Raw genomic sequence first — 26,437 nt, forward strand, 5'->3', positions numbered from 1 at the left:
GAAATGGTGGCACTTCATACTTCCTATCTTAGATCAAAACATTTCCAGAGAAAATATTTATAGCAAGAATTCAACAAGCATTTTTTAATATACCAGGCACTGTGTAAAACACTTAGAAACTTCCTAAAACAGAGACTTGTTTTAACATTAAAAATATACCCATGACCTTTTCTCTACAGAGAGCTGCTACATGCCCCACTTTACCTTTCCTCCCCCAAAATGAGCACCCATAGCCGAGAAAAACTTTGTTCCCAATGCAAACGGTATGTCAGCTGTCCAAGACTGCGGTCTGCCCGCAGAATTCCTGCTGGCCACCTGGTCTTTTTTATTTTTTTAAGATTTTACTTATTTATTTTTAGACAGAGGGGAAGGGAGGAAAAAAGAGAGGGAGAGAAACATCAATGTGTGGTTGCCTCTTGCACACCCCTTACTGGGAACCTGGCCACAACCCAGGAATGTGCCCTGACTGGGAATCGAACCGGCGACACTTTCAGAGTTCTCAGGCTAGCGCTCAATCCACTGAGCCACACTAGCTAGGGAAGCCACCTGGTCTTTAACCTCACCTGCAGGTGCCCCTGACTCTTAGGCTTACCTCTGGTAGAGGGCTACAACTGTTCTCTAGCCCTCTTCAGAGTTCCAGACCTCTATATCCAACTGCTTTCTGGGCATCTTACATGTCTCAAAGGACATCAAGCTTGACTTGTCCAAAACCGAACTCACGATATCCTCCACCTCCACCCCATCCTCCTCCAGCGTCCCCTTATCTCAGTGAATACCACCAGCAGTCTAGAAATCACTCCCCACCCTTCCTTCCTCTTTACTCCTAGACAATCCCTCACAGCCATTCTACTTCTAAAAATATTGTTAAAGACCCATTTATCTCTTTGCATCTTAATCTCCACTTAGTACAAGCTACTGTAATCTCTCACCTAGACTTCGGCAGTAGAGTCCTAGCTGGTCTTCCTGCATCCTCTTGTCCTCTTCCATCTTTCCTCCACACTGAGGCTTGAATGCTCTCTTAAAAACCCAAATCTGATCGTTTCACCATCATTAACTCCCCGGGGCCTCACATTGCTCTTTAACTAGAGAGGCAGACACGAAACAGACCTCCTGGGGAGTCCAGGATTCCCCAGGACTGAGCAGGGACACCTTGCTTTTAGTTAACTTAGTGTTCTTGGTGCAATGATATTTTTTTTTGTAATGGCTAACAACCATACATCTGTTTCTGAGAAAGGAGACTGAATTACCTTGATTTCTGGGAACCATAAACTGTGATCATTCAGAAGGGGATAATAAGTCTTTCAAACAAAAACTTTCCATGTTTCCATGGACAGCAATACACGTTACTTCCTGAAGATCCTGTAAGATACATCTTTAAGCAGATGAGACCTTGAAAAATTAGCCAGGAGCAGGGGTTGGCCAACTATGACCTGTGGGCCAAATCTGGCCTGCCATCTGTTCTCATAAATAAATATTTGCTGGAACACAGTCACACTCACTGTTTGTGGATTGTCTAGCCGCTGGTACTCCAATAGCAGAGTTGACTAGTTACAACAGAGACTGTATGGCTTGCAAAGCCTAAAGGACCTGGCCATTACCGGGAATGGTTAGTTGGCCATGTTCTAGAGGTTCTCTGCTACAGTCTGCACATTAAAACCGCCTCCAGTGCTTTTAAATGGGTTCACCTCAGAGATTCTGATTATCTGAGGTAGGATCCAAACACTGGAATTAAAAACTTAAAGTTCCCTAGGTGATTTGTCTCCTTTCTGTAATGAATACCAACTACTGATATCTACAAAGCCCTGTAGAGCACATCACACATTACCTTATTTGATCCTCAGAACAAATCTGAGGCTCAAAGAACAGGAAGCACTGTCGTCTCTGCTTCGCCCATGAAAGAACTGAGGCTCAGAGAACGTAAGTCATATCCCCAAAGTCTCCTATTTAGTAAAGGGGAGCTAAGACTCATGGGCAGGTCTTCTGAATCAAGTCCACTGACCACTGACATTAATTATACAAGTTACATAATCTATAATTTTGCCATATGGAGTACTATTTGCTTCGGCGTCTCTAGGCGTGGGACCATGCCTTCCTCCCCAGGATGCTTAGAAATCTGCCTTCCTGAAGCAGACGACACTCTGTGGAGCCCCCAGGATCCTTCAGGGTCACTGTGAGGAGGAGAGAATGTGCGCATGCGGTGTGTGCACACCCAATCTCCGTGCCCTTACTTCCACCATAGCGGGCATATTTTTACCTGTTCGAATATTAGGATCCCACATACAATTTTTTTTGGAATAAAGAGTTATACCTTTGAAGACCACTGATCTAGTTCAGACCCCTGTCCACTGCTTTCATACAAGATGGCGTGGTAAGTCTGTCCCAAAATTCCTGTTACTTCTTATATCATTAACAAGTTCTTCCCTGTTGCCCTAAATGAAGTTCAAAACAATATTTTTTTCACAATACCAATCTTGGTATTGTTTTTGGAGAAATGAAAGACACCACTTTGAGCAGACCAGACTTGCCACAGCTGTTGGGGTAACTGAAGTCTCTTACTACCGCTTCTTGCCTACCTCGTGCACGCCGCATAGTCCACAGTCCGCGGAAAGCACCATCCTGGTCCGCTCTCCTGCTGGGCCACAGCATTTCTCCTGCCTGCTCACTGCCTCCTGCCCAGGCCACGGGCTCTCTACCTGCTTCCGTGCTTAGGCTTTCCTTTCCTGCGGAAGTGAGGCATTAGTGATGGGGGTGGAATGGGCTGAGATAAGACATCTTCTTGTACCTCTTCATGCTTCCAGGGAGAAAGGAACTTCTATTCCCCTCTCCACAGAGGTGAAAAGCCCCACACTGGGCGAGACACATCCAGCTTTTCATTCTATGACCTATTTGCACCTCTCCACAGGAGAAGGAGTAACTAATCTGATTGGTCAGAGTCCAAGACATTCAAAGGGCTGAGTTTTTATCAGGGCTGTGTACAAGGCGCGCTATTGTCCTGAACTGGGTCCTGATAAGTCAGGGTCTGTCCTCAAACCTGCCAGGAGGATTACAGTGGGAAGGGTAGGAAACCCCCCGCCGTGCATCTACTTTTCAGTTCCAAGCATGACAGGGCCACCCAGGGTCACACCCGTGGCATGACCTTATATTTCAACACTATTTGAGGAGGCAATATCAGTGACTTCTAGAGCCTCCCTGCCGAAAGCACCCTATTGCTCAGGAAAGACACAGTCCCCAGAACTTAATGAAAGACACTGTGGCCTTAAACAAACATGAGACATCTTCAACTTCTCATTTTAACAGAGTCATGTCTATTACTTTACTAATTCTCAAAATATGTGGTTCCTTTTTACATACATACACAAACACTTTTAAACATAAATACCAAATTCAAGAGAATCGGATGGGTAGATACATTTAGGAAGCCAACAGCATAGAATAGGCCAGTCACCAGATTTCACAAATGATCATCTGAACTCCTTCTCGGGACATTCAACTTGATATGCTGTCCTAAATATCCCACGCCACATGGTCCTCCAGGTCTTCCTTCAGGATTCTGAAGCAATCAATAGCCATACTTGTCATTAAGGTGGGTCCTGCCATCTCCACTTTGACCTACATCAGAGTATAAAGAAAGAGAGAATGTAATACATTCAGTTTTCCAAAGTCAGGAGGGAAAAGACATCAGTGGGCCAAAGAGTGAAACAAATAAAGGTTTCTTCCATAATAAAAACTTGATTTTTTACATACAATTTCAAAATATAGCCCTCTCTTCAACTTCTACCCTAACACTTATTAGCAAAAAAACAAACATTTCTAATAATTAAATTTCTCTTAATATATTAGAAACCCAATCCACAGAAAAAGCAAACTGTGATGAGCATACGGGAAACAAGCATGTTCTCTATTGCCTTAAGGATATATGTATGAATGTAAACTGGTACAATGTGATTTAAAATATCTTTAAAATGTTCACAGCTTCTGATCGAACATGTTAACTTTCACGAATTTTTTTCTACATGTGTACCTCTACACTTGCAGAATTATATACGTTAGAGGTTACTGATTGCAGAGTTGTTTATAAAGGCAAGAGGAGAAACGCAGCGAACAGTCACTGAGGAATCTGGTTAAGTAAGTAGCGGTATATCCACACCATAAAAAAGAACTATGCGCGCGCGTGCACGCACACGCGCACACACACACACACACACAAATCTATAAATAACTATAAAAGGGTGTCCATATAATGTTAAATGCAAAATAGCAAGGCATAGAATATACTTCCAATTTTGCAAATGACACTGTTTGACTTATCTGGAATAAGAAAAACATTTATATGAATAAACATTCAAAGTGACATAATTAGAAAATATTTTATTGTAGAAAACCCTAGTAACACTCCTTTCTGCCTTTTTTGTAAAACATCTCAATATTTCCTACTATAAATTTTGTGTAGTGTGAAGAGAGGGTTGATTAATAGGATAAACTTATTTCTATGATATCCTAACTGAGAAACAACATAACTATTCTTATTTTGACTAGTATATACTTCTCTTAAATACCAGAACTAATTAAACTCTTAATTCAGTTAACAAAACAATTAACACAATCTAATTAACTGAAGTTGCAGTGCTATTCATCAAGGTGAATACTTGTACTAGGTACTTACTTGAACTTGGGAAATAATAAATAAATTTAAAAAGGCATGTCATGGGTTTCATTTGGTGTTGTCTGTAACAGAGCCTACTACTGTCATGAATTTAGTTATTCTGAATGACAGATGATGCTCTTAAATAAATCTACAGAGGAAAAAAGAACATGCTTCCATTTGTGTAAAAAAAGTGGTGAAATATTATGTATGTTATTGCTTCCATAGGCATTTTATACATTTTATGTAATATATATAAGAAGCCATAAGAAACTGGTATTTAGTTGCCTTTAGAGGAAATAAACTGAGTAACTGAGGCAGAGCCAGATTTTTTTTTTTTCAACTTTAAAGAAAATTGAAAATATGAAAGTAAAGAGAAGGATATAATGAACCTCCTTGAGCCCATCACCAAGCTTTAACAATTATCAAGATATGGCAAACTCTGTCTTATCTATCACCCCTCCCCACCTTCCCTCATGCTCCACCACTGGATTATTTTAAGGCAAATATCATTCCATCTGTGAACACTTCTGTACATATTCCTAGAATATAAGGACTTTTTCTTAAAAAAAATGGAACTCAACATCACTCACACTTTTAAAAAATTAGCAATAATTTCCTAATATCCTCAAATATCTAGGCTAGTGTTTAAAATTATCTGGCTTATAACTTTTTCTTTTTTAATAGTAGTTTGTCTGAATAAGGATCCAGAATCTACAAATTATATTTGATTGATGTGTCTCTTTAGATCTTTTAATTTACCTGTTCCCCCAGAAGGGAGATCATTCCACTATATACTCTTGTAATTTTCTTATTTTGAACCTTAAATATATAGAAGTTAGCAAAAGTAGATTTACAGTTGTGAATACATGTACTACAGAGTTTATTCTCATATTGATTATTGTATTGATTGTACTGTTTATTTGTATTACAACTGTAAACCGACTTTTGCCTACCCCTGTAAATTACATATTCATAAATATACATAACTAAATCTTAGAGTAAAAATAAGTAAAAACAATCTACCTTCAGGTGGGACCCACACACAGTAGTCTGGGTCATCTTCTGGATATTTGGAGGAAAGTGCTGGTGGAGGCTGCAAAGAAAAGATAAAATTATTTTAAATAAAATAACCTAACTCTAAGATTATTGTTCCTATGCCTGTCAGCAAACAAAAACTAAGAAAGAACAGTTTTCCATTAATGACCTCAACAAAGTAAACAAAAACGGGTGAGCATTCTCTCTCTAAACCTTGACTTTTTTTTTTTAAGCCTCAAAGAGTTGATTTCAGTCAGTGAGAGTGATGTTTTTTAAAGGGGCAGTTAACACAGGTCTGACTCCCTTCCCTCAGAGGGAAGTTCGGCACTGGCCTTTCGCTCAAGGTGCAGGAACACGTTCTGCATAGCAAGCCTGGCTGCTATCCTTCGAAAGGCCTGTTTGTGAGCTGGCCCTTAGCTGGCATCTGGGAACTTGGATTTTGGGAGGGTTCCCACTATCCTAACTGATAAGAGGGGCTCACCATGCCTAAACCATTAGTAAAAACAAAGTGATTTGTACTGAACACCTGCATCCCTTCCTGAGAGTGCAACTGGGTACATGCCAGGCAAGGGATGCACCTAGTGATTTCAGTCCTCAATAAAGGTCCGGGTCATGCATCTCTAATGAGCTTCCATGGTTAGCAACAATTCACAAATTGTCACAATTCCTTGTTAGAGGAATTAAGCATATCCTATGTGACTCCACTGGAAAAGGACCTTTGGAAGCTTGCGCCTGGTTTCCCCAGATTTCACCCAATGTGCCTTTTCCTTTTGCTGACTGTGCTTGGTACGTACTTTGCTGTAGCAAATCACTGCAGAGAATACAACGGACATGCTGAGTCCTGTGAGGTCTCTTGTGAATTACCTAGCCTGAGGGTAGTCTCAAAGGCCTCCTGGGGAGACAACCTAGCAATCCCATTTCTGGGAACTGACCATATGCATACAAAATCATGTATATACAAAGTTACTCATAACGCTGTTGTAATAAAAGACAACCCAACAACCCAAGGGACTATCTACAGGGAACTGCTAAATAGGGTACATCAACATAGTAGGAAGCTCTTGGTGTACTTATATACAATGATTTCCACAATAGGTTAAAAAAAAACACCCCAAGATGGAGAATGTAGTACATTACATTCTATCTTCTGAGTAATAGAAGGAGAAAAATAAGAACATACTACTCAAATATCTTGGTATGGCATACTAGAATGTGAAAATTCGCTAATTAATGAAAGAGGTATGTGAGCAGTTACTGAGTAGATGGAGACAAGAATACAGAATTCGAAAGAGAAAATTAAAAAATAAAAATAAAATACAGCCCAGAAGAGGGGGTACGAGGCAGCTGGGAACTCTGCTAAGACAATCCTTAAAGACTCACTCATCAGGATGTGAGGGGATTCATTTTTACCTCAAGAGAAGTGAAGGTTATAACTAAAGTACTTACTTTGCCTGGACCGGGAGCTTTCTTTTTCTTCAATTCATCTCTGCTTTTCTCATGTTCATTCTTTAATGCTAATTTAAGAAAAAGGGAAAAACAAGAGGCAATGGCTATTTCAGAATAAGTAAAATAGAAAAACATCTTAAGATAGCATTATAATTCTTGAAGAAAAAGTAACAATCAAATTCTCAAAAATTCTTTCTACTATTATAAAGACTGTATATTAGAAGAATTTTCCCTTCAGTAATCACCTGGTTTTCCAATCCTAAGGCTATTCTACAAGCTTGAATATAATCACACCACTTGAATAAGTGAAGGGAAATGGGGCTGACTTTACTATACTACCATTTACCCATGACAGTTAGAAGCAGTAGAAAATCAGAAAAAAAGCCCTTTGAAAAGGCCAAACTTTTTTTTTTTTTTTTTAAAAGGTTTTATTTATTGTTTAGAGAGAGGAGAGGAGGGAGAAAGAGAGGAAGAGAAACATCAGTGTACAAGAGATTACCCCTTGCGCACCCCCAGCCTGGAACCTGGCCAGAAACCCAGGCATGTTCCTCACCAGGAATTGATCTTTTGGTTGTGGGATGAGACTCAACCCACTGATCCACACCAGTCAGGGCTGAATAGGCCAAACTTCCAACCAATTTCTTTGAATAGTTTTGAAATGATTCCCATGATAGGCACATATTCAACTCTGGGAACTGTAAAATTGTGGAGGGGGCTCTGCGGGGCCAGAAGGAAGCCGAAAAGCATTAGGCCCTTTGTGGGCCAGGGAGAGGAAACCCCAGGAGGCAGAAGAGGAATGAAGAAAGGCAAGCACGATGGCACCGAACATACACCTCTCATCTATGCCAGTTCTCTCCAGGGCCCTGGCAGCAGCACCTGCCAGTGTCTTAAAGGCCATTCTCTGCTGCTTCAGGTCAGCTGCCGCCCCTCCTCTAGGACACCCTAAGGCTGCTTGTGTGTGGAGTTGCAAGGAGCCGTCACTTGCCTGAGGGTTCCCCCTGTGATGCAGCTGTTTCGCTAATTTCTTGGTAATCTTTATTCTGTTCCACTTGGCTGAGTTGAGACATGTTATCTATAAAACGCAGAGCCAAAGCGTATTGTTATGATTTCACTCATGGTGGGGAACCAGGCAAACAAAAACAAAAGCAAAAAAAAGCTAAGTACATACACAATCATCCAGGTTTACTATCTTTAGCTTCAACTAAAATTAAGTTTTCAATAAATGCACCTTCAGATGTCTAACAGAGAATTGCTAATTTTCCACTTGAAAACTGGCCACCTTGGAGATAAAACTTTTAGCAATATTTAGCAAAACCTTAAAAATGTACATATTCTTAGAAATTCTACTTCTAGGAACATATTAAAAAAATAATCAGAGCTGAGTACCAAGATTTATTATATACAACTATGTTTAAAATAGCCAAAATGAACAAATAACTTAGGTGTGTAACAACAGGAAGTTCATTAAATAAGTTATGGCACATGCATATGATAGGCCACAATGCCCCTTATTAAAACCACATTTTAAAAGAATATTTAAAACATATTTTTTAAAAAAATTATAAACAGCATATGCAGTATGACTCCAATATTCTAAAACAAACAAAATAGCCTGAAGTAATCCTAATCAACTGCAGATTTATTAACTAATGCATCTTATAAACCAATTTTAAAATCTGCTATTTTTACACATATATTTGTTTTGGTCCCTTAAACAAAACAAAACAAAACAAAAAAATACAATACTTACTGCTCCCTTTCCTGTTCTATGGATCTAATGTATGGATCAAAGACCAGATTCAGAAAAAGTACGTATAAGGACCTTTTTTAAAAAGGCCAACCATTTTGCCAATAACTAAACAAAGGAAAATGCAAAAAAAACCAAAAGATTTACCTCTCTTGGGGGAGGAAATGGTAATTTTTTAACAACTGAAGGTGATTCAAGAGAATGTCTACATACCACGCCTGGTGTTTCATGCAGACAAGCTTGGTGTGCCTTGGATGAAGACATGCACAGATTCCCACACACATTAAATGCCAGTTGTTCCCCGCCCCCCTTGCTCCCTATCTGCTTTGCAGACTTAACCTTGCTAAACAGTCTGGCCAACCTGCAGGAAAATAACCCCTGCGGTTGCCAAGGGATGAGAGGATTCTGAAAAGATAAACAGTTTATGTTTCGGGATGAGATTGTGGGAGATTTCTCGCTTCTTCTTCGGACTTTTATGTATGATTCAGTTTCTAAATAAACATATATTCCTTTATAATCAGAAGAAAATACATTTAAAAACCACTCAATTCCCCTTCTCATCAAACCCTCGCTGTGGTTGGTAAATACTATGTTCCAGGTTCTCTGCTAGGCACCATGGACAAAAAAAAGAATGTCATGATGCTTCTTCCTGAGAAGTATGTCCAATGTGTACAATTACGCACAGTGTCTGATTTAGGATGGGTGGGGAATGAGCCAGGGGAGGCTTATCCTGAGACCACCTAATCAGGCCTCACTGCCCACCATATTCCACTGCCCTCCAATCATACAATAGCACAGGACTGACCACAGTAGCTGGGGTTTCAGATTCCACAGCTTTCCATTTTCCATAATTCTGAAACAGACTGGAAATACGTGCCCTTATTTTGCAATGAGGATAAAAAATGACTGACAGTTGAAGTATGTTTACACAGAGCCAGCTGTATCACACATCACAAAGTATTCCGAAGTCAAAAAATGCACAGGCAAGAACTGGCTTTGCTTTTCAAAGCTATCCACAACGAATGCAAACGTATTATATAAATAAATAAAGACATCACCGTGCTGTTTTGCTTCTTTAGAACACGTCAGATCTGTGGGCAGACTCACTCCTTGCACTGCCTCTTCTGGCCCTCTCTCCTGCTGAAGCCCACTGCTTCCAGCCTCCGGTTTTTTGGTTTCCTCATCTTCCTTTTCTTTCTCCTCTTCTTCTTCCTCTTCTTCCTCTTCTACTTCAGGCTCATCCTTCATTCTCATTAGAGCTGGAGGGAGTTCAGGACGCTTGGGGGGTAACTTCTGTAAGGAAACAAAACCAGAAACAAGTAGTTTTACATAATGATAAAGAAACGTACCTCTCCCAGGGGGTTATGCTAAATGCATAGAATGTCTAACCTCTGTATGTTGATAAACCCTGCCAAAGTTTGCTGGAAGTAGGACTTACACATGAAATTTTATCCATCTATGGACCCTTAACAAGTATCTCTATTAGTGTATAGGGCCAAAGGGATATTAAGTATAAAACATTGGACAGTGCCTGTAAGGAATTTAAAAATCATTCCAGGTGAGTATCGGCTGCAGGAATTCTGTCCTGTTACCCCTTCATGATGTTAAAGGGTCTTAACTCATTACCAGATCTTCTAGAGAATAAATCGGACATACATTTCTAAGAAATAAATCATTTGTACAGCCTTTTCATTTTAGATTTAACACAACTTCAAGGAAATAAGACATGTAAGTAAGTAAAACAGATCCTGAGGAAAGAGAAGACATTTCTTGAAGAATAAGGCTAACTATTCTAATCAAGACCTTTCAATAAAATTATTAGAAAAAGTTGGTCACAGCTTAAAGAAGACAGAAAAGGTACCAAAGTATATTTTGGGTATATCATGTTTTAGTTATAGGATTTATTTCAGTAATCATCTAAGAAGAGCTTTTTAGTACAGAGGTTTTTCTTCTAACTAAAGCACAAGTAACCCCTGCTTCCCGCACCCTAACACACACAACACAGAAAAGCTTCCCCATCTCAGGTGAACCACCTACTTACTCAGAACAAATGGCTGGGACTTCAGAACTCTGCCACCAGAGGGCAGTTTACCCTGGCTCAGTAAAAATAAGGCTGTTAGGATGGAGCCCTAATGCAATGTGATTGGTGTCCTTAGAGGATCAAATGCACGAAAGGATGACCGTGTGCAGATGAAGCAAGAGTGCAGCCACCTACAAGCCAAGGAAGAAGGCCTCAGAGGAAACCAACCCTGCTCACTTGTTGATCATGGACTCCTAGCTCCAGAATTGTGAGAAAATAAATTTCTGTTGTTTAGGCCAACCCAGTCTGTGGTATTTTGTTATGGCAGCCCTAGCACACTGATACACAAGCTTCAGCTCTTTGGGGTGATGAAAACCTTTTAAAGGCTGAAACTACAAATAGGGATGTACCTAAAGCAAAGCATACATCCGTGAACTATTAGAGAACAGTAGAAAGGTCACAAAACTCAAGAGACAGAATACCTGGATTTGATGGCCAGTCTAATTACATACTGATGGTGTGGTGTCATCTTGTATTTAACCTCTCTGACTGTTTTCTCACCAGGGAGAGGTAATAATTTCCACACGTGACAAGGCATTAGAGGGATTAAATGAAGCAAGGAAGGACCACAAGGCAGAGCCAGGTGCATAGACTGTTACCGACAAATATTAGTTGAGTCTGAGTATTACAACACCTATCCACCAGGACAGAAGCATTTAATGTAGAAGAGCTGTTCTTAAATGTAACATTCACCACAAATTAATCAACTGGCATTCTAATTTATAAATCAGTTACATGCAAATTGATGGGCATAAATCAATTTATTCTTTTTGTTTTTTAATTTTCTTTTCTTTTTATTTTGTTGTATTTTTTTTGCCCCCTCCTCCTGCCCCCATTAATTCTTGATAACCCTAAACTGAAAAGAAAAATCCAAGAACCAAGACCTGACAAAGATGGGGTCATACCAAGTCCACAGCCCTTTTTCACATTACTATGAAAAAAATGACTCATAACATGAAATGAGTCATCTGAACTTTGAAAGGAGGAAAATTAGCTCAAATAACTCAAAAGCCAGAAGTTTAACACCCTGACCCACAACTTACCCCTACTGTTCCAGTTTTTAATTTGAACTTGCTTCCTCCTTTCATGGCACCAAAGAGAGGCAATGGAAGCTTTTTAGCTTTATTTTCAGCATCTACAGTGTGATTTTCAGTCCTAGGAAGAAAGAATAATCATATACATCTATTGCAGTGAGGACAAGAATTTACGTAAAAACACCATGACACTGACAAAGAAACTTTTATCAGAACAAAAATTTCTACAAAATGAATATTTAAGCACATACCAATATGAAAGAGGTATTCGGGCAAACAGAATTAGAGTGGACAATGACACTACAGATTGTCATGGACACAAGAGTTATTAAAGGCAACATGAGGCTCCTACCTTAAGTCTAGTAATTTACACCATGCCAAATGCTTTCACACTCATAAAATGATGCTTATAGGACAAAGGCCACTAGCAATGTGTAATCACTACCTCATCCCCCCCACTAAGCGGCAGGAGATGGATCCATGGTGAAAGCCCTATTTTCACCAACATCTCAAGAGGACTCAAAGTACCTTTCTTTCCTAGTGTCTACGCTTACAACCACACAAAACAGCTCTGAGCACAGAAGTGTAAAACAAAATGTGTGTCTGTCCGTGTGTATATGTGCGTCGGGGGCAGGAGGAAGGACACCCTGTGTAGTGAGTAATGACAAAGGCATAATGAGAGATTGTGCAATGATGAGTTTGTCAAAGTTCTCGTTGGCCAGACATAGTTACAAAGGCTAAGCCCACTATCCCTGGCTAGTGTGCTTCAGTGGATTGAGTGCCGGCCTGCAAACCAAAAGGTCACCAATTTGCTTCCCAGTCAGGGCACATGCCTGGGTTGTGAGCCAGGTCCCCATTTGGGGGTGAGCGAGAGGCAACTGATGGATGTATCTCTTGCACACTAATGTTTCTCTCTCTCTCTTTCCCCCTCTCTGTAAATAAATCAAAAAAGCTAAGCCAGGTAAAGCTGAGGAAAGTCAAAATGAACATCTTGTAGAAAGAGATTGCAGAAATTAGGAAAAAAAACAAAACAGAGCAGCCCTGACTAGCGTGGCAGTTGGTTGGGTGTCATCCTGCAAAGCAAAGGTCACCAGCTCAATTTCCAGTCAGGGCACATGCCTAGACTGCAGTTCAGTCCCTGGTCAGGACACGTGCAAGAGGCAACCAATCGATGTTTCTCTCTCACATCAATGTTTCTCCCCCTTCCTTCCTCTCTCTCAAAAAATCCTATAGCAATGTATATTTCACAAATGAAATAGGTTTTTAGTTACTCTATGAAACCACAGTCTTCTGTACTTTAAAGAATTTGTCATACAATATTTCTATTAAAAACTGATTATCTACAAAGATAAAAATATAATTCAAAATGTCATCTTTGCAAACATGCTTATTTAAAATTCCAAGTGCGTATTGCAGTGATCACTTCATAAATTATATAAATGTCTAATAAGCCCTTGCTGAGTACCTCAGTTGGTTGGAGCATTGTCCCTGATACACCAAGGTTATGGGTTCGATCCCCGGTCACGGCACATACAAGAGTCAACCACTGAATATATAAACAAGTGGAACAACAAATCGATGTCTCTCCCTCTCTCTCCCCCTACCCTTTCTCTCTCTAAAAAGTCAACAAAAAAAATTTTTAAAAATAAATAAATGTCTAACCACTGTGTTGTACACCTGAAACTAATATAATATTGCATGTTAACTGTAAGTGAAAAATTAAAAAAAAATTTAAAAACACAAATAGTGATTACACAGAAAAAAGATTTTTTTACAAAATTCCAAAAAACAATAAATAAATAAATAAAATACCAAGTATAAGACTTACTTTTTTAGTTCTGGAATCTCCGCTGGCTTTACAATTTTTATCAACCCTTTCAGTCTCTGTTGTTCTTTCCTCAGCTCAAAAGTTCTCAGATGAAGTTTCTTCCGGGACACACCATCTAACGCACTCCCTGATTTCATTTCCGACATGAACGCATCTAATGAGTCCTGAGACGGTGACTCTGATAGAGCTGTCAGGAGAGAGAGAATACATGTTTAGAAAGATGGCTGCAAATGTTTTAAAGTTCAGCCAAAGTTTCCATAGAAAAGTCACTAACATAGAGCTGGACAAAGGGCATTCCTGACATTAGGAATAAGGAAGCAGGTTATAGCTGGGAGACCATGGGACATCACCTTGCCTCAATGGGTTCACTCCCCTCATATACTGAATAAAGAGGTTGCACCAAATAAGTTATAATGTTCTTTCTACAAGTTCCAAAATGCTATGTTGTTCCAAAATGCTATGTTGTTCCTTAGAAAGGCTCCACATTCTGTATGATGTATCTTATTAACCAATGTAGCCCAGTGTCTAGCATAGTGCAAACTATATGGTAAGTGCTTGATAAATATTTAATGAGTCATTCATTGCCTTACCTTTGCTTGAGGCTTTCAGTCTCTCAGAAATTTCAGAGAGTTCCCTTTCAGCATCGTTTAACTTTGCAACCTATAACACAAATTAACAGGGTTAGCAAATGTTTTTCTTCTTTCAAAATACTGCAGCTTTCTCCTCATATTTCTGCTATTGTTATAAGTTTTAAGAGGATCAATTCAAAGTCTAGTTAAATCTGTTCCTTACGGAGTTAACATTTTTCATTTGTTTATTTAATGCTAATCAAATTAATTTCTGAATTAAAGAACTCAGAATTAAAGAGAATAAGTGTATAGAACACAGACTTTATTTTGCTCAAAAGAAAAAGCTTAAGATATTTGTTTTCAATGATAAATCAAAAGCATAGATGCTGGGTAGTGTTTTAAGCTCCAAATACTACTTAATATAGTGAAAACACCTACTACCTTATGATAATTTCATGAAGGATACACTGTTTAAGACTATTATCAAACTATACTACTCAAAATTCCTTTCATGTTTTTTGACTGCTAGAAGCCTAAAGTCAAATTCACCTCAGACTATCCCCATTTCTAACTTTTTCCTTTCTTTTTTGGCAGGGTAACATCATATCCTAAGAATGCTCACTAATGGACCACTATCCACCTAGAGGTGGATAGACTCGAGCAGCAAGCCAAACTTTTTTCCAACTTACTTAAGATTTGTTGTTACTATCAACTGCAGACCACAAAAGTTACACTTTAGTACCAGATTTTGATGCTACTGCTTTAAAAATTATAATTATAAATAAATTTAAATAGCCCTGGCCAGTGTGACTCAGATGGTTGGAGCATCATCCTGTAGACCAAAAAGTTACGGGTTCATTTCCCAGTCAGGGCACATACGCAGGCTGTGGGTTCAATCCCTGGTTGGGGTGTATATGAGAAGGCAACCAATTAATGTTTCTCTCTCTCTGTCCCCCTCCACCGCACCCCACCCCCCGCCCCCGGCTCCTGTCTCTCCAAAAAAGTGAGAAAATGTTCTTGGGTGAAGATAAAAAAAAATAAAATAAAATTTAAAAATAAATAAAAAGTTTAAACAATACATTATTTTACTTTTAAAAAATTAAACTACTACAGCTACTTCTATAAATAAAACTTGCCAATGATTCAAATGTCTCTGGCTTTTCATCGATCTTCCCAGCCTTCTTCATTCGGTTCAGACGCTTCTTCTCAACCAGGCCAGTTCGATCAAGAAATGTGTCATCATCACTATCATAAAAGTCTTCATCTTCCCAGTTCTTTGCTTTCCTTTTCCGAGATACTAGAGATAGACAAAATAAATGGTAATAAAATTAGTTTAAAGAAAAGAAAAAGAAAGCAAATCGCTTAAAATGTCACCATCGAGGCCAAGATGGAAGCATAGGTAGATATGCTTCACTTCCTCACACTTCCAAAAGAAGGATAACAACCAATTTAAAAACAAAAACAGAACTGCCGGAAAATCAAACTGTATGGAAGTCTGACAACAAAGAGGTTAAAAAAGATACATTCATCCAGGTGGGTAGGAGGGACAGAGACAGGCAGCCAGGGTGGAGAGAAAGCACAGCAAGGTGGCAGATGGCAGAACCCACATTTGCATGTGGATAAACCAGGAGGAAAAACTGGGGAGCAAGACAGACCATGCAACCCAGCTTTCCAGTATAGGAAAAGAAAGCCTCAAAACCTCTGGCTGTAAAAACCTGTGGGGGTTGCAGCAGTCAGAGGCACTCCCAGTCTCACAGGAGAGTCCACTGGAGGGACCCATGGGGTCCTAATATGTACACGAACCCACCCACCCAGGAATCAGCACCAGAAGGGCCCAATTCACTTATGGGTAGCGGGGTAAGTGACTGAAAGCAGGCAAGAGGCACTGTTCCCTCTCGGACCCTGCACCCACATACAGCACCACAAACACAGCAAAGTCGGTTGCACTGCCCGGGTGAATATCTAAGGCTCCACCCCTTACAATGTAACAGGTGTGCCAAGACAAAGAAATATGGCCCAGATGAAAGAACAGATCAAAACTCCAGAAAAAGAACTAAGCAACAAGGTGATAGCCAACCTATCAGATGCAGAGTTCATAACACTGGTAATCAGGGTGTTCACAGATATGATTGACTACAGATGCAAAATAAAGGAAGAAGTGAAGTCTATACAAAGTAAAATAAAGAAAAATAGAGAGAGAGCCAACAGTGAAGGGAAGGAAACTGGGGATCAAATCAACAATTTGGAGCAGAAAGAAGAAATAAACATTCAACCAGAACAGAAAGAAGAAACAAGAATTCAAAAAAATGAGGAGAGGCTTAGGAACCTCTGGGACAATTTAAACATTCAACATCCAAATCATAGGGGTGCCAGAAGGAGAGGAGGAAGAGCAAGAAGCTGAAAACATATCTGAAAAAATAATGAAGGGAAACTTCCCCAATCTGGTAAAGAAAGTGGACTTCAAGGAGATCTAGGAAGCTCAAAGAGTTCCAAAGAAGTTGGACCCAAGGAAGCACACACTAAGATATATAATAATTAAATTATACAAAATTAAAGATAAGGAGAGAATCTTAATAGCAGCAAGAGAAAAGGAGACAGTTACCTACAAAGGAATTCCCATAAGACTTATCGGCTGATGGCCCATAAAACTATCTTTCTTACAGGCAAGGAGGGGCTGGAAAGAAGTATTCAAAGTCATGAAAAGCAAAGATCTACATCCAAGATTACTCTATCCAGCAAAGCTATCATTTAGAATGGAAGGGCAGATAAAGTGCTTCCCAGATAATGTAAAGTTAAAGGAGTTCATCATTTCATATAATAAAGCCTTATTATATGAAAAATAAGGCTTTATTATATGAAATGTTAAAGGGGCTTATCTAAGAAAAAGATAAAAACTACGAAGAGTAAAATGACAACAAACTCACAACGATCAACAACTGAACCTAAAGAACAAAAACAAACTAAGCAAACAAACAATTAGAACAGGAACAGAATCACAGAAATGGAGATCACACGGAGGGTTATCAGTGGGGAGGGGGGAGAAGGGAGGAAAAGGTACAAGGAATAAGAAGGATAATTGGTAGGTACTAAAAAGAGGAAGGTTAAGAATAGTATAGGAAACGCAGAAGCCAAAGAACTTATGTGTACGACCCATGAACATGAACTAAGGGGTGGGAAACACTGGAGGGAGGGGGTATGTATGCAGGGAGGGCAGAAAGGGATAAAGGGGAAAAATAATATTTGGGACAACTGTAATAGCATAATCAATATAATATACTTAAAAAATAAAAATAATTTTGTAACTATTAATGACGACTTATTGTCATTTTGCAACATAGACACACATTGAATCATTACATTGTATACATGAAACTAATATGTTTTGTCAATTATTACTCAATAAAAATAGAGTATTTTTTAAAATGTCACCACTGATTATTAAAAGGCAAGATTCAACAAGGTACCAAACTATATGTGAAAACAAAAGACTACACCTGGGAGACACCATGCTAAGTGAAATAAACCAGATACAAAAGATATATATTGCATGATTCCACTCACAGGAGGTACCTAGAGTAGTTAAATTCATAGAGACAGAAAGTAGAACAGTGGTTACCAGGAACCAAAGGGGATGAAGAAGGGGAAGTTGGTGTTTAATGGGTACAAAGTTCTGAAGATGACCGTGGCCAGGTCGCTCAGTTGGTTAGAGCATCATCTAGATACACCAAGGTTGTGAGTATGATCCCCAGTCAAGGCAAATACAAGAACCAACCAATGAATATATAAATAAGTGCAATAACAAATCATGTCTCTTACTCTCTCTTCCTTCCTCTATGTCTAAAATCAATAAATTTTAAAAAAATTTTTTTAAAGTTCTGGAGATGGACAGCAGTGATGATTTCATAACAATATGAATGTATATGATGCCACTGACCTTTACATTTAAATATGCTTAAAATGATAAATTTTGTCATGTATATTTTACCACAATAAAAAATTAAAACAAAGGCTAATTTATTTAATAAGCAAAAGGCTCTTAAAAAATCAGCAAGTAAAAAAGGAAAAAGAAAAATGAGGAAAACGACAATAACCCAAAAGAAAATTTGAAAAAGAATAATAAAAGCAGTTTATATTTTAAGAAATACCAATGGTCAAAAAACATTCGAAAAAATGTTAAACTTTTAAAACTACAAATTAAAACAATGAGATACAACTTCTCACCTATCAGACTAGAAAAAATCATAAAAAGGTTAATAATAACCAATTTGGCAAGGGTATGGGGAAATGGACTCTCGAACAGTTGGTGGGAATGTACACTGATAGAATCTTTTTCACGTTCAATATTACAGCATCTGTCAACATTAAAATACAGTGATCCGGCACTTCTACTTCTAGGAGTTTATACTATAGATATAAAGGATCATTATTTACAAGAGCAAAAATCTGGAAAGTCCATCACCAGAGGACTATGATAGCTATTAGTTTTTTGTCTGCTCTTATATCATCATACTCTCCTTTGCTGTAATAAAAGTACCCCCTTTCCTCTAGAAAACTCCTTCCCCATTCCACTTTGATTAAGGCTGTCATGGGACCAAAGCTGCGCACTAAGAATTCTTCCCTCCCATTTATATTTAAATATAGGGCAAAAAGGCTCTCTTCCAATGAGGTTATTAAATTAAGAGGCTATAAATCCATGGCATAAGAATCTGTCTGCAAAATAAACTATGCACTCCTTAGACAGACCTGCTTACAGATAAACATACACATAGTTTCTATGTGTCCTGGTTTGGTCAGACTAAGTTCTGCTTCCAGAACTTAAGGTCCTGATTCATGGAGTTCTGCCTTCAGTCCTGTGAGCTGTTCTTCCCAGTTTCTGGAGCCAATAGCCTTTCCCCCTAAGCTTGTATAAATTAGGTTCCTATTATTTGCAACCAAAATAGTCCTTGTTAATATAAGTCTGATAATTTCCAGGTTAAGATGATACACTGAACCTAAGATACTAAATTTTACTTTCTACCCAAACCCCACTAAAATTGCAGTAAAGTGATCTTTTCTACAGGCACTAATCCATCAGACAGAGAAGAAAGGGGAAGAGGTAGCAACATCATATTTTTGGATATTAGAAAGCAAACAGATATGTGGAAACTAACTAAGCAGAACTGAAAAGACAAATCCTAAAGCAGCTGTGGGGAGAGCTGAGAGGCAATGTGGTTACAGCCCAGAATCCTCAAAAGGATCTGGAGTTGGTGATGGACAGAGTGCTGAAAAAGGAGGGCCAAGCACGGCGGGGTGAGAAACAGACCCTCCTCCCGCCTACTCATCTCCTTCCCATCCCCCGAAAACACTCAGAGGTTAATCTCTAGAAAGGGTAGGACAGAGGGTCTCTGGACTGTGAGTGGACTGCTACAGTTGAGGGCATGGGTGCTACACCCCAGAAGCAGCGCTGTCCTGAAAGCAGCTGAGTGCTGAGAAGCCCCTCAGCCAGCTCCTGCTACAGAGCTCGAGGCACGCTGGCAGCCAGGCCCTTCCTGTCATGCAGGAGCCTGGGAGAACTCCTCTTGGGGGAATCTTGCCAGAACAAAAGGAAAGACCTAGGGATACTTATATGAGAAGTTCCCACTTAAATACGCCAAGCTATCACTCACCTCTTTCATCCCAAAATAAGAATCTACAACAAGGGACTGCATGACACCTGAGAAAATCCTCTAAAATGCAGAATAGACATCAAACAAACAAAAAGAAAAAGCAACCCGGAGAAAACAGATTAGCGGAGAAATGAGATAATTCCAAGAAATAACAACCAGATATTATCTTTTAAAAATGAAAATTCAAAGATAATGAGCTTTGGGAACTAAGATCTTGAGAGCAAAACAGAGACTGAAATATAAAGGTGCAGAAATCTCCCACGAAAAACAAGAACACATAGAGAACGAAAAAAAGACAAGAAACTTAGATGGTTAGTACAAGAGGTTCAGTATCTAAATAACCGAATTCCAGAGAAACAAAGCAAACAGAGAAATGAACTAATCAATGGTACAATTCCAGAAATGTTCCTGAACTGCCAAGGTTTCCAGTTGTAAAGGACCCAATAAGCACCCAGGAAGTGGGCAAATAGACCCATAGAAAGTTATACCATGGATAGTGAAAGGTAGTGAAGTTTCGGAACCTTGAGAACAAAGGGAAACTCTTGCAAGCTTCTAGTGAGAGAGGAATAGTGCTCTTCAGGAGAAATGTTTCCCCCAAATATTAGAATTGATTGAATTCTAATCGCAAATTACTTAATGTGATTGACCATGTCAAAAAACATACTAAAAAAATCTTGAAAGATGTGGGAAGAATGAGCAAGAAGTACAAAAAAAAAATCAAACACATGAAAAACAAACACAATTATTAATTAAAATATAGTTAATATAAAATATTATATTAGTTTCAGGTATACAACATAGCTAGCTGTTCAACATTTATATACCTAATGAAGTGATAGCCAAGTTAAGTCTAGTAACCATCTGACCCCATACAAGGTTATTACGATAATGACTATAGTCCCCATGGTGTACATTTCATCCCCGTGGTTTATTAATTTTTTAACTGTAAATTGGTACCTCTTATTCCCCTTCATTATTTTGGCCCTTCCCCTCACACCCTTTCCCTTGGCAACCATCAGTGTGTTCTCTATGTCTATGAATCTGTTTGTTTTGTTTTGTTTGTTCATTTAAAACAAACACAATTATTAATTTTGGGAAAAATAAAAAGAATTAAAAACTACTCAGTTGTGACTAACACTTGCATAAGCACAATCACACAACTACTAACCCTAATTTAACAGAGACAACAGATGACTAGACGACTAGGGGTGAGGACGGAGGGACAGGGCAAGGAGCAGGTGTATTTTGTTATAAGCCTTTGGTAGTTTAAAACGATACATAAGCTACAATAATAAAAAAATAATTTTAGAATAAAATGTAAGCCTTATCAGTAAATGACTGTATAGCCAGTTTTTTAAAATGCAGTAAACAACGTAATGATGTGGATAATTTCCCTGATACACTCTTATTAAAAAAAATAAGTCACTAAAGAATATAAATAATGTAGCCGCATTTGTCTATAGGTGTTTTTTGTTTAAAGATCTAGTTCTGAACACACATCTGTGTGCACAGAAAATGTCTGGGAGAATATAAACAATGGCTATCTTAGGGTATTGAAATACAGAATTTTTCCTTTTCACTTCATAGAATTCTGTACAATATACATTTTCCTTCTAAAAAGAGGTACTAGCCCTGGCTGGTATGGCTCAGTGGATTGAGTGTCAGCCTGTGAACCAAAGAGTCACCGGTTTGATTCCCAGTCAGGACACATCCTGGGTTGCAGGCCAGGTCCCCAGTTGGGGACATGCAAGAGGCAACTGACTGATGTACCTCTCACACATCAATGTTTCTCTCCCTCTTTCTCCCTCCCTTCCCTCCCTCTAAAAATAAATAAATAAATTCTTTAAAATAAAATAAAATAAAATCCCCTCCTTTCTTCTTCTTTCTTTTAAAAAAAAAAAAGTTACCACACTCACCTGCCTCCTGCCGCAGCAATCCCAGAGTGTCAAGGATTCGACAAGCTTCCAGGGAGCACTGGATCATTGCTTCTTTTTTCTTTCCTGAGTGAATAGCCTCGGCCACCAGTTGTTTTCCAGTTGAATCATCCACAGGTAATCTGCATTGGTTTAGAGGGCATTATAGCACAGCACTTTAGGCTCCAATTCTAACATAAAAAATTAATGTTATGGTAATAGTCATTTTTTTGTGATGGCTTTTCAATCTCTTGGTTCATTTTGCTCTATCTTGCCAAGGTTAGATTTCAAATTTTTTCCTTCCAACTCTTATTCCTGTTCCACCCTACCCCCCAATAATATAAGTGTTATATGTTATATGTATATATAACATATACAACATATATAATATATAATATATATGTTATATGTCCCTGTTCCACCCCACCCCCCAATAATATAAGTATTACTAAACTATAAAGATCCCAAATCAGGAACAGCCTAAAATTAAAACTAAAGTTACTCTTTGGACTGTTTTGTTTTGTTTTTTTTTCTTTTTTCTTCTTTTCCTGTGTTGCCATCTCATCCTCTGGAGCTCAGGCAAGTAATGTCAGCTCCCCTTCAACTAGAGGCAAGGAGCCCCTGCCAGACACCGCCTGCTATCTGGGGAGCTCCTGGACTGTTGACTACTACCATAAATTAAACCAGAAATTGGCCACTTTCCAGAAATGGACATGAATGAGAAGAGAACATACCTCACCCTGCACAGCCAAGTGCTATGTCCCTGTTCATCAAATTCATATTCTAATTCTTCTCCTTTGAGAGGAAGAAAGACAAGGCAATTTTAATAGGATCTAAAAAAGTTGATACAAAGGGTAAAGAAAACGAAAGTTAAATAAAGAGTATCAAGATCCCCTACCACACTGAAAACTAAGTTTCAACCCATTTCAGTTCTTACTCCTATGGATTATTATGTGATAATAAAATTAGGATAAGCATGATGCAGGAAAAAAAGCAAACTCTAACCAAAACAATCAACTCTCCATATATAGCTTTGTCCACTGTACAGTAGCTTTCACATTTTTAATAAATTGTAGACATAAGTTATTAAATTGTAAAAACTGCCTGGTTTTTAGAAGCATCAATATTAAACAAAGAGTACAACCAATTCATCTTATTCATTGACTAAACACTCACACATCTATCCATACACATGCACACACACAGATGTTCCTTCAACACATCACTAATGAAACAATCCTCAGTGGAATTATTTTTTAAATCCTATAAAGTCAAAATCCATGCTAAGAATTACAAAATATCAGGTGAATTAGAAAGAGAAAATTACAAGAAGTTAGATCAATCTCCCGCCACCAAAGTCTAGGATTGTTTTAAAAAAATGAGGAGAGCCAAAAAAAAAATCCTTTTTTCCAAGATGAGAAAAACTAACAAAACTTTTAGTATTTTAAAAGTAAACCTGACACAACTGACCACAAAGGCAAGTACCTCAACCAGGAAGATAGCAGATAAAATATGGCATTTCTAAACACCTAAAGACCTAGAAAACAACACTGCTGAGGACATATTCCACCAGGAGGGTCAGAAAATGTTTACATACCTTCTCGGTCGAAAAAACCTTGCAGAGCCTTTTTTGGGTCCTTTATATAAAAGGCCTCCCTTTCCTGCTGAAACTCTAAAACAATGGGGTTCTCTTCAGCCTCATCCTCTACAGCATCTTCTCCTACAGGATATGAAAATGAAAGCAAAGACAGTCAAAGAAGAGACCATCTGAATGATACTCACTATCCTTTCAGCCTTCATAAAGATACAGGTATCAGTGATGAAAAGGAGAGGTGGTAGGGAGAACCACCAAAAACTACCACTAGAGACATCTTCAGGTTTTCTAAATTGTGTGAGAAGTTAAAACTTGTTTTTGTGCCACTTTTTTCCCCTCTATCACTCTATTTTATTTTTTTAAAGATTTTATTTATTTATTTTAAACAAAGGGGAAGGGAGGGACAATGAGAGGGAGAGAAATATCAATGTGTGGTTGCCTCTCATGTGCCCCCTACTGGGGACCTGGCCCACAACCCAGGCATGTGCCCTGACTGGGAATCGAACCAGCGATTCTTTGGTTCACAGGCTGGTGCTCAATCTACTGAACCACACCAGCCAGGACTATCACTGAATTTTAAAAGCAAAATTACCTACCACATTTTCTATGGAAAAAATATCTAAGCTCCAGGTCTCATATTTTGTCTCGAATATAATTTCCTAATGCTTCTTACATCTGCCAAATAAGACTAGTCTATTCATTCATTACTCCCTTAAAATCAAACCCTGCCCTGAACACCATTCCTTTCAGCTTCCTAAGGGCTACTTTTTATTTCCTTCAAGTCCCTGCTCAAAAACCTCCTGCTTATAAACTTTCCCAAAGATCTAAGTCAGTGCTGCCCAACAGAAATGAAATAAAAGCCATATATGTAATCTAACGTTTTCTTGTATCCATATTAAAAAAAGAGAACAGGTGAAATTATTATCAGGTTACCTATATTAAACATTACCAATGAGATAGTTCACATTCTTTTTTCACACTAAGTCTTCGATATCCAGGGTGTTTTTTACATTTACAGCACAGGTTGACTTGGACTAGCCACACTGTGAGTGTCCACTAACCACACGTGGTTAGTGGCTGCCAGACTGGACAGTGCAGGGCTAAGTCCTCAGTGATTGCTCCCTTCTCTGAACCCTCACTCTGGCATGGTTTCTAAATTTTGTTTGGCACTTACCACTGTAACTTCCTATTTATCCTGTCCTCCCAACAACATTTTAAGGACTTTTCTATCGTCTTATAGTCCTAGCTCCTCAATACCCATTCCTAGCTCCTCTGGCTAAGGGACCAGCTTTCTCTAATTAGGTATTTCACATTTCAGGATATTTACATAACATACCAAAAAATTCAAGGGACTATCCTACCCTGAATATTCCAATTTATTTGCTTAAGTGCAGTTCCAGCTTCTTCAGTGATAATCAAGGTCAGTACTTAATTTTAAAAAATATTTTGAAATGGTAGAAAGTACCAAAGGAAGCACTTTCCACAAAGGAGTGAACTGTAAATAAAACTTATTAAAAGAAATCCGTAGTGCCCATAATTCAATGTTTTGACTTCAGGAAAGTAAATGAAGTTTTGGTAACCTCTTGCGAAAATTTTATTTAGAGTCATTAAAACTTGCTTGATAAAAAACATCTGAGGGTACCCCTGGTAATAATTTTAAAATCTTAACCTCTTCCAGCAATTTTAATGCCTTACCCATTCCCCAGGTGCAGCCCATTTCGTCCTCCTGACTACTAGCATTTCTCTTCGTTTCAGGGGTATCCATTTCCTCATCTTCATCCGAGTCTTCTCCTAGCATCTTCTTTTCCAACATCACTTGCTGCTTCTTGCGCAATTCCTTCAACTGCGTTACTGTCAACTCGGATTCTGCCTCTTGGTCTTCCTCTGGTCCCTGATGAACCAAGCGAAAGAATTCTTTTAGCGTTCAGGAGGATTGAAGTCGCTTTCAGAAATACTGCAGCGTGTCCTGAAGCTTGGGGATGGGCCAGATTCCTCCGCTTTTTATCAGCGACTAGGAGGGCTTCCCTCCTCAGCGAAAGCTTACGGAGTTCCGGACCCCAGCCCGCGGCGCTCCAGAGATTCCATTCCTAGGTTTCTCTACTTACCTGAAGAAGGAAGAGCCTGGTGCTGCCGCCGAAGCGCAGAACGTGCCCGACGTGGACCCGGCAATAGGTGCGGGGTGGGATGCGGGTTTTGTTGAGAAAGGTGCCGTGGGTGCTTCCCAGGTCATACAGGTAGAAGCCGGGCCCGTGGCCGTCGCATTCGCCGTCGGGCCCAGACGGCCCGTGCTGCAGCACGGCGTGGTACCGAGACACCGAAGGGTGCTCCAGGCACACGTCGCAGCTCGACAGCCTCCCGAAGAGGCAGCAACTGGTCCCTTTCAAGCTACGGGTGCCAAGGATCGTGCCGCCCTTCAGGGTCTCTAAGCTGTAGGGGGCCGTGGCGGGGCCACCCCACGGCGGCTCCCGGTAAGGCGGAGCCCGGGCCGGGCCGCCAGGCGCGGGAGCCGCGGTGAGGGGCCGCGGCCGCGCCTCCCGGGGGCCCCTGGTCTCCGTGCCTTCCGGCCGGGGCGGAGGCACGTCAGGCTCCCCGGAATCCGGGTCCTGCAGGGCTGTGGGCCTCTCCTTCACTTCCTCGGGGTTTGCAGGACTGGCAGCCGGGAACTGGCCCCGCACCGGCGGGGGCACCGGCAGGGCTGGCTTTTTGAAGTCGCCATTGAGTTCTTGCGAAGCCGTTGGCTCGGACAGAGGGGCATTATCGGCCATCCTTAATCTGGTGCGGCCTCGAAATTCGGTCCTGGGAAACCTCACCTTGCGGTCTCTGCGTTCCCCTCCGCATCTGCCTCTCCCCGGCCCCCAGCGGCTCCTTTGGGCTGCGGTGGTGGAGTTGCGTGAAGAGGTG

General features: G+C 39.7%; 1 protein-coding gene across 4 annotated transcripts; it reads right to left on the reverse strand.

The window, feature by feature from the left end:
- Positions 1-1,958: 1,958 nt before the first annotated feature.
- Positions 1,959-26,428, reverse strand: SLC4A1AP (solute carrier family 4 member 1 adaptor protein). 4 transcript variants are annotated; one of them, XR_008528714.1, is made up of 15 exons: positions 25,642-26,384; positions 25,232-25,427; positions 23,540-23,662; positions 22,677-22,737; positions 21,946-22,085; positions 15,521-15,681; positions 14,406-14,475; positions 13,816-14,002; positions 11,997-12,108; positions 9,932-10,166; positions 8,112-8,198; positions 7,127-7,194; positions 5,669-5,738; positions 3,446-3,609; positions 1,959-2,720 (listed from the first exon to the last, which is right to left on the reverse strand). XR_008528714.1 is itself a non-coding variant. In XM_054568483.1 (14 exons), the coding sequence occupies exons 1-14, from the start codon at positions 26,299-26,301 to the stop codon at positions 3,560-3,562; spliced, it is 2,220 nt and encodes a 739-aa protein (XP_054424458.1). In that variant the 5' UTR covers positions 26,302-26,384; the 3' UTR covers positions 3,283-3,559. The 4 variants fall into 4 exon arrangements, 2 of the variants coding, with proteins under 2 accessions (XP_054424458.1, XP_054424476.1); XR_008528715.1 differs by having other exon boundaries at positions 3,410-3,609; XM_054568483.1 differs by lacking the exon at positions 1,959-2,720 and having other exon boundaries at positions 3,283-3,609.
- Between the last annotated feature and the right edge of the window lie 9 nt (positions 26,429-26,437).

The sequence above is a fragment of the Pteronotus mesoamericanus genome, unplaced genomic scaffold (genome assembly GCF_021234165.1).
Source record: "Pteronotus mesoamericanus isolate MK-2021 breed Mesoamerican mustached bat unplaced genomic scaffold, CSHL_Meso_final contig_101, whole genome shotgun sequence".
NCBI lineage: Eukaryota > Metazoa > Chordata > Mammalia > Chiroptera > Mormoopidae > Pteronotus > Pteronotus mesoamericanus.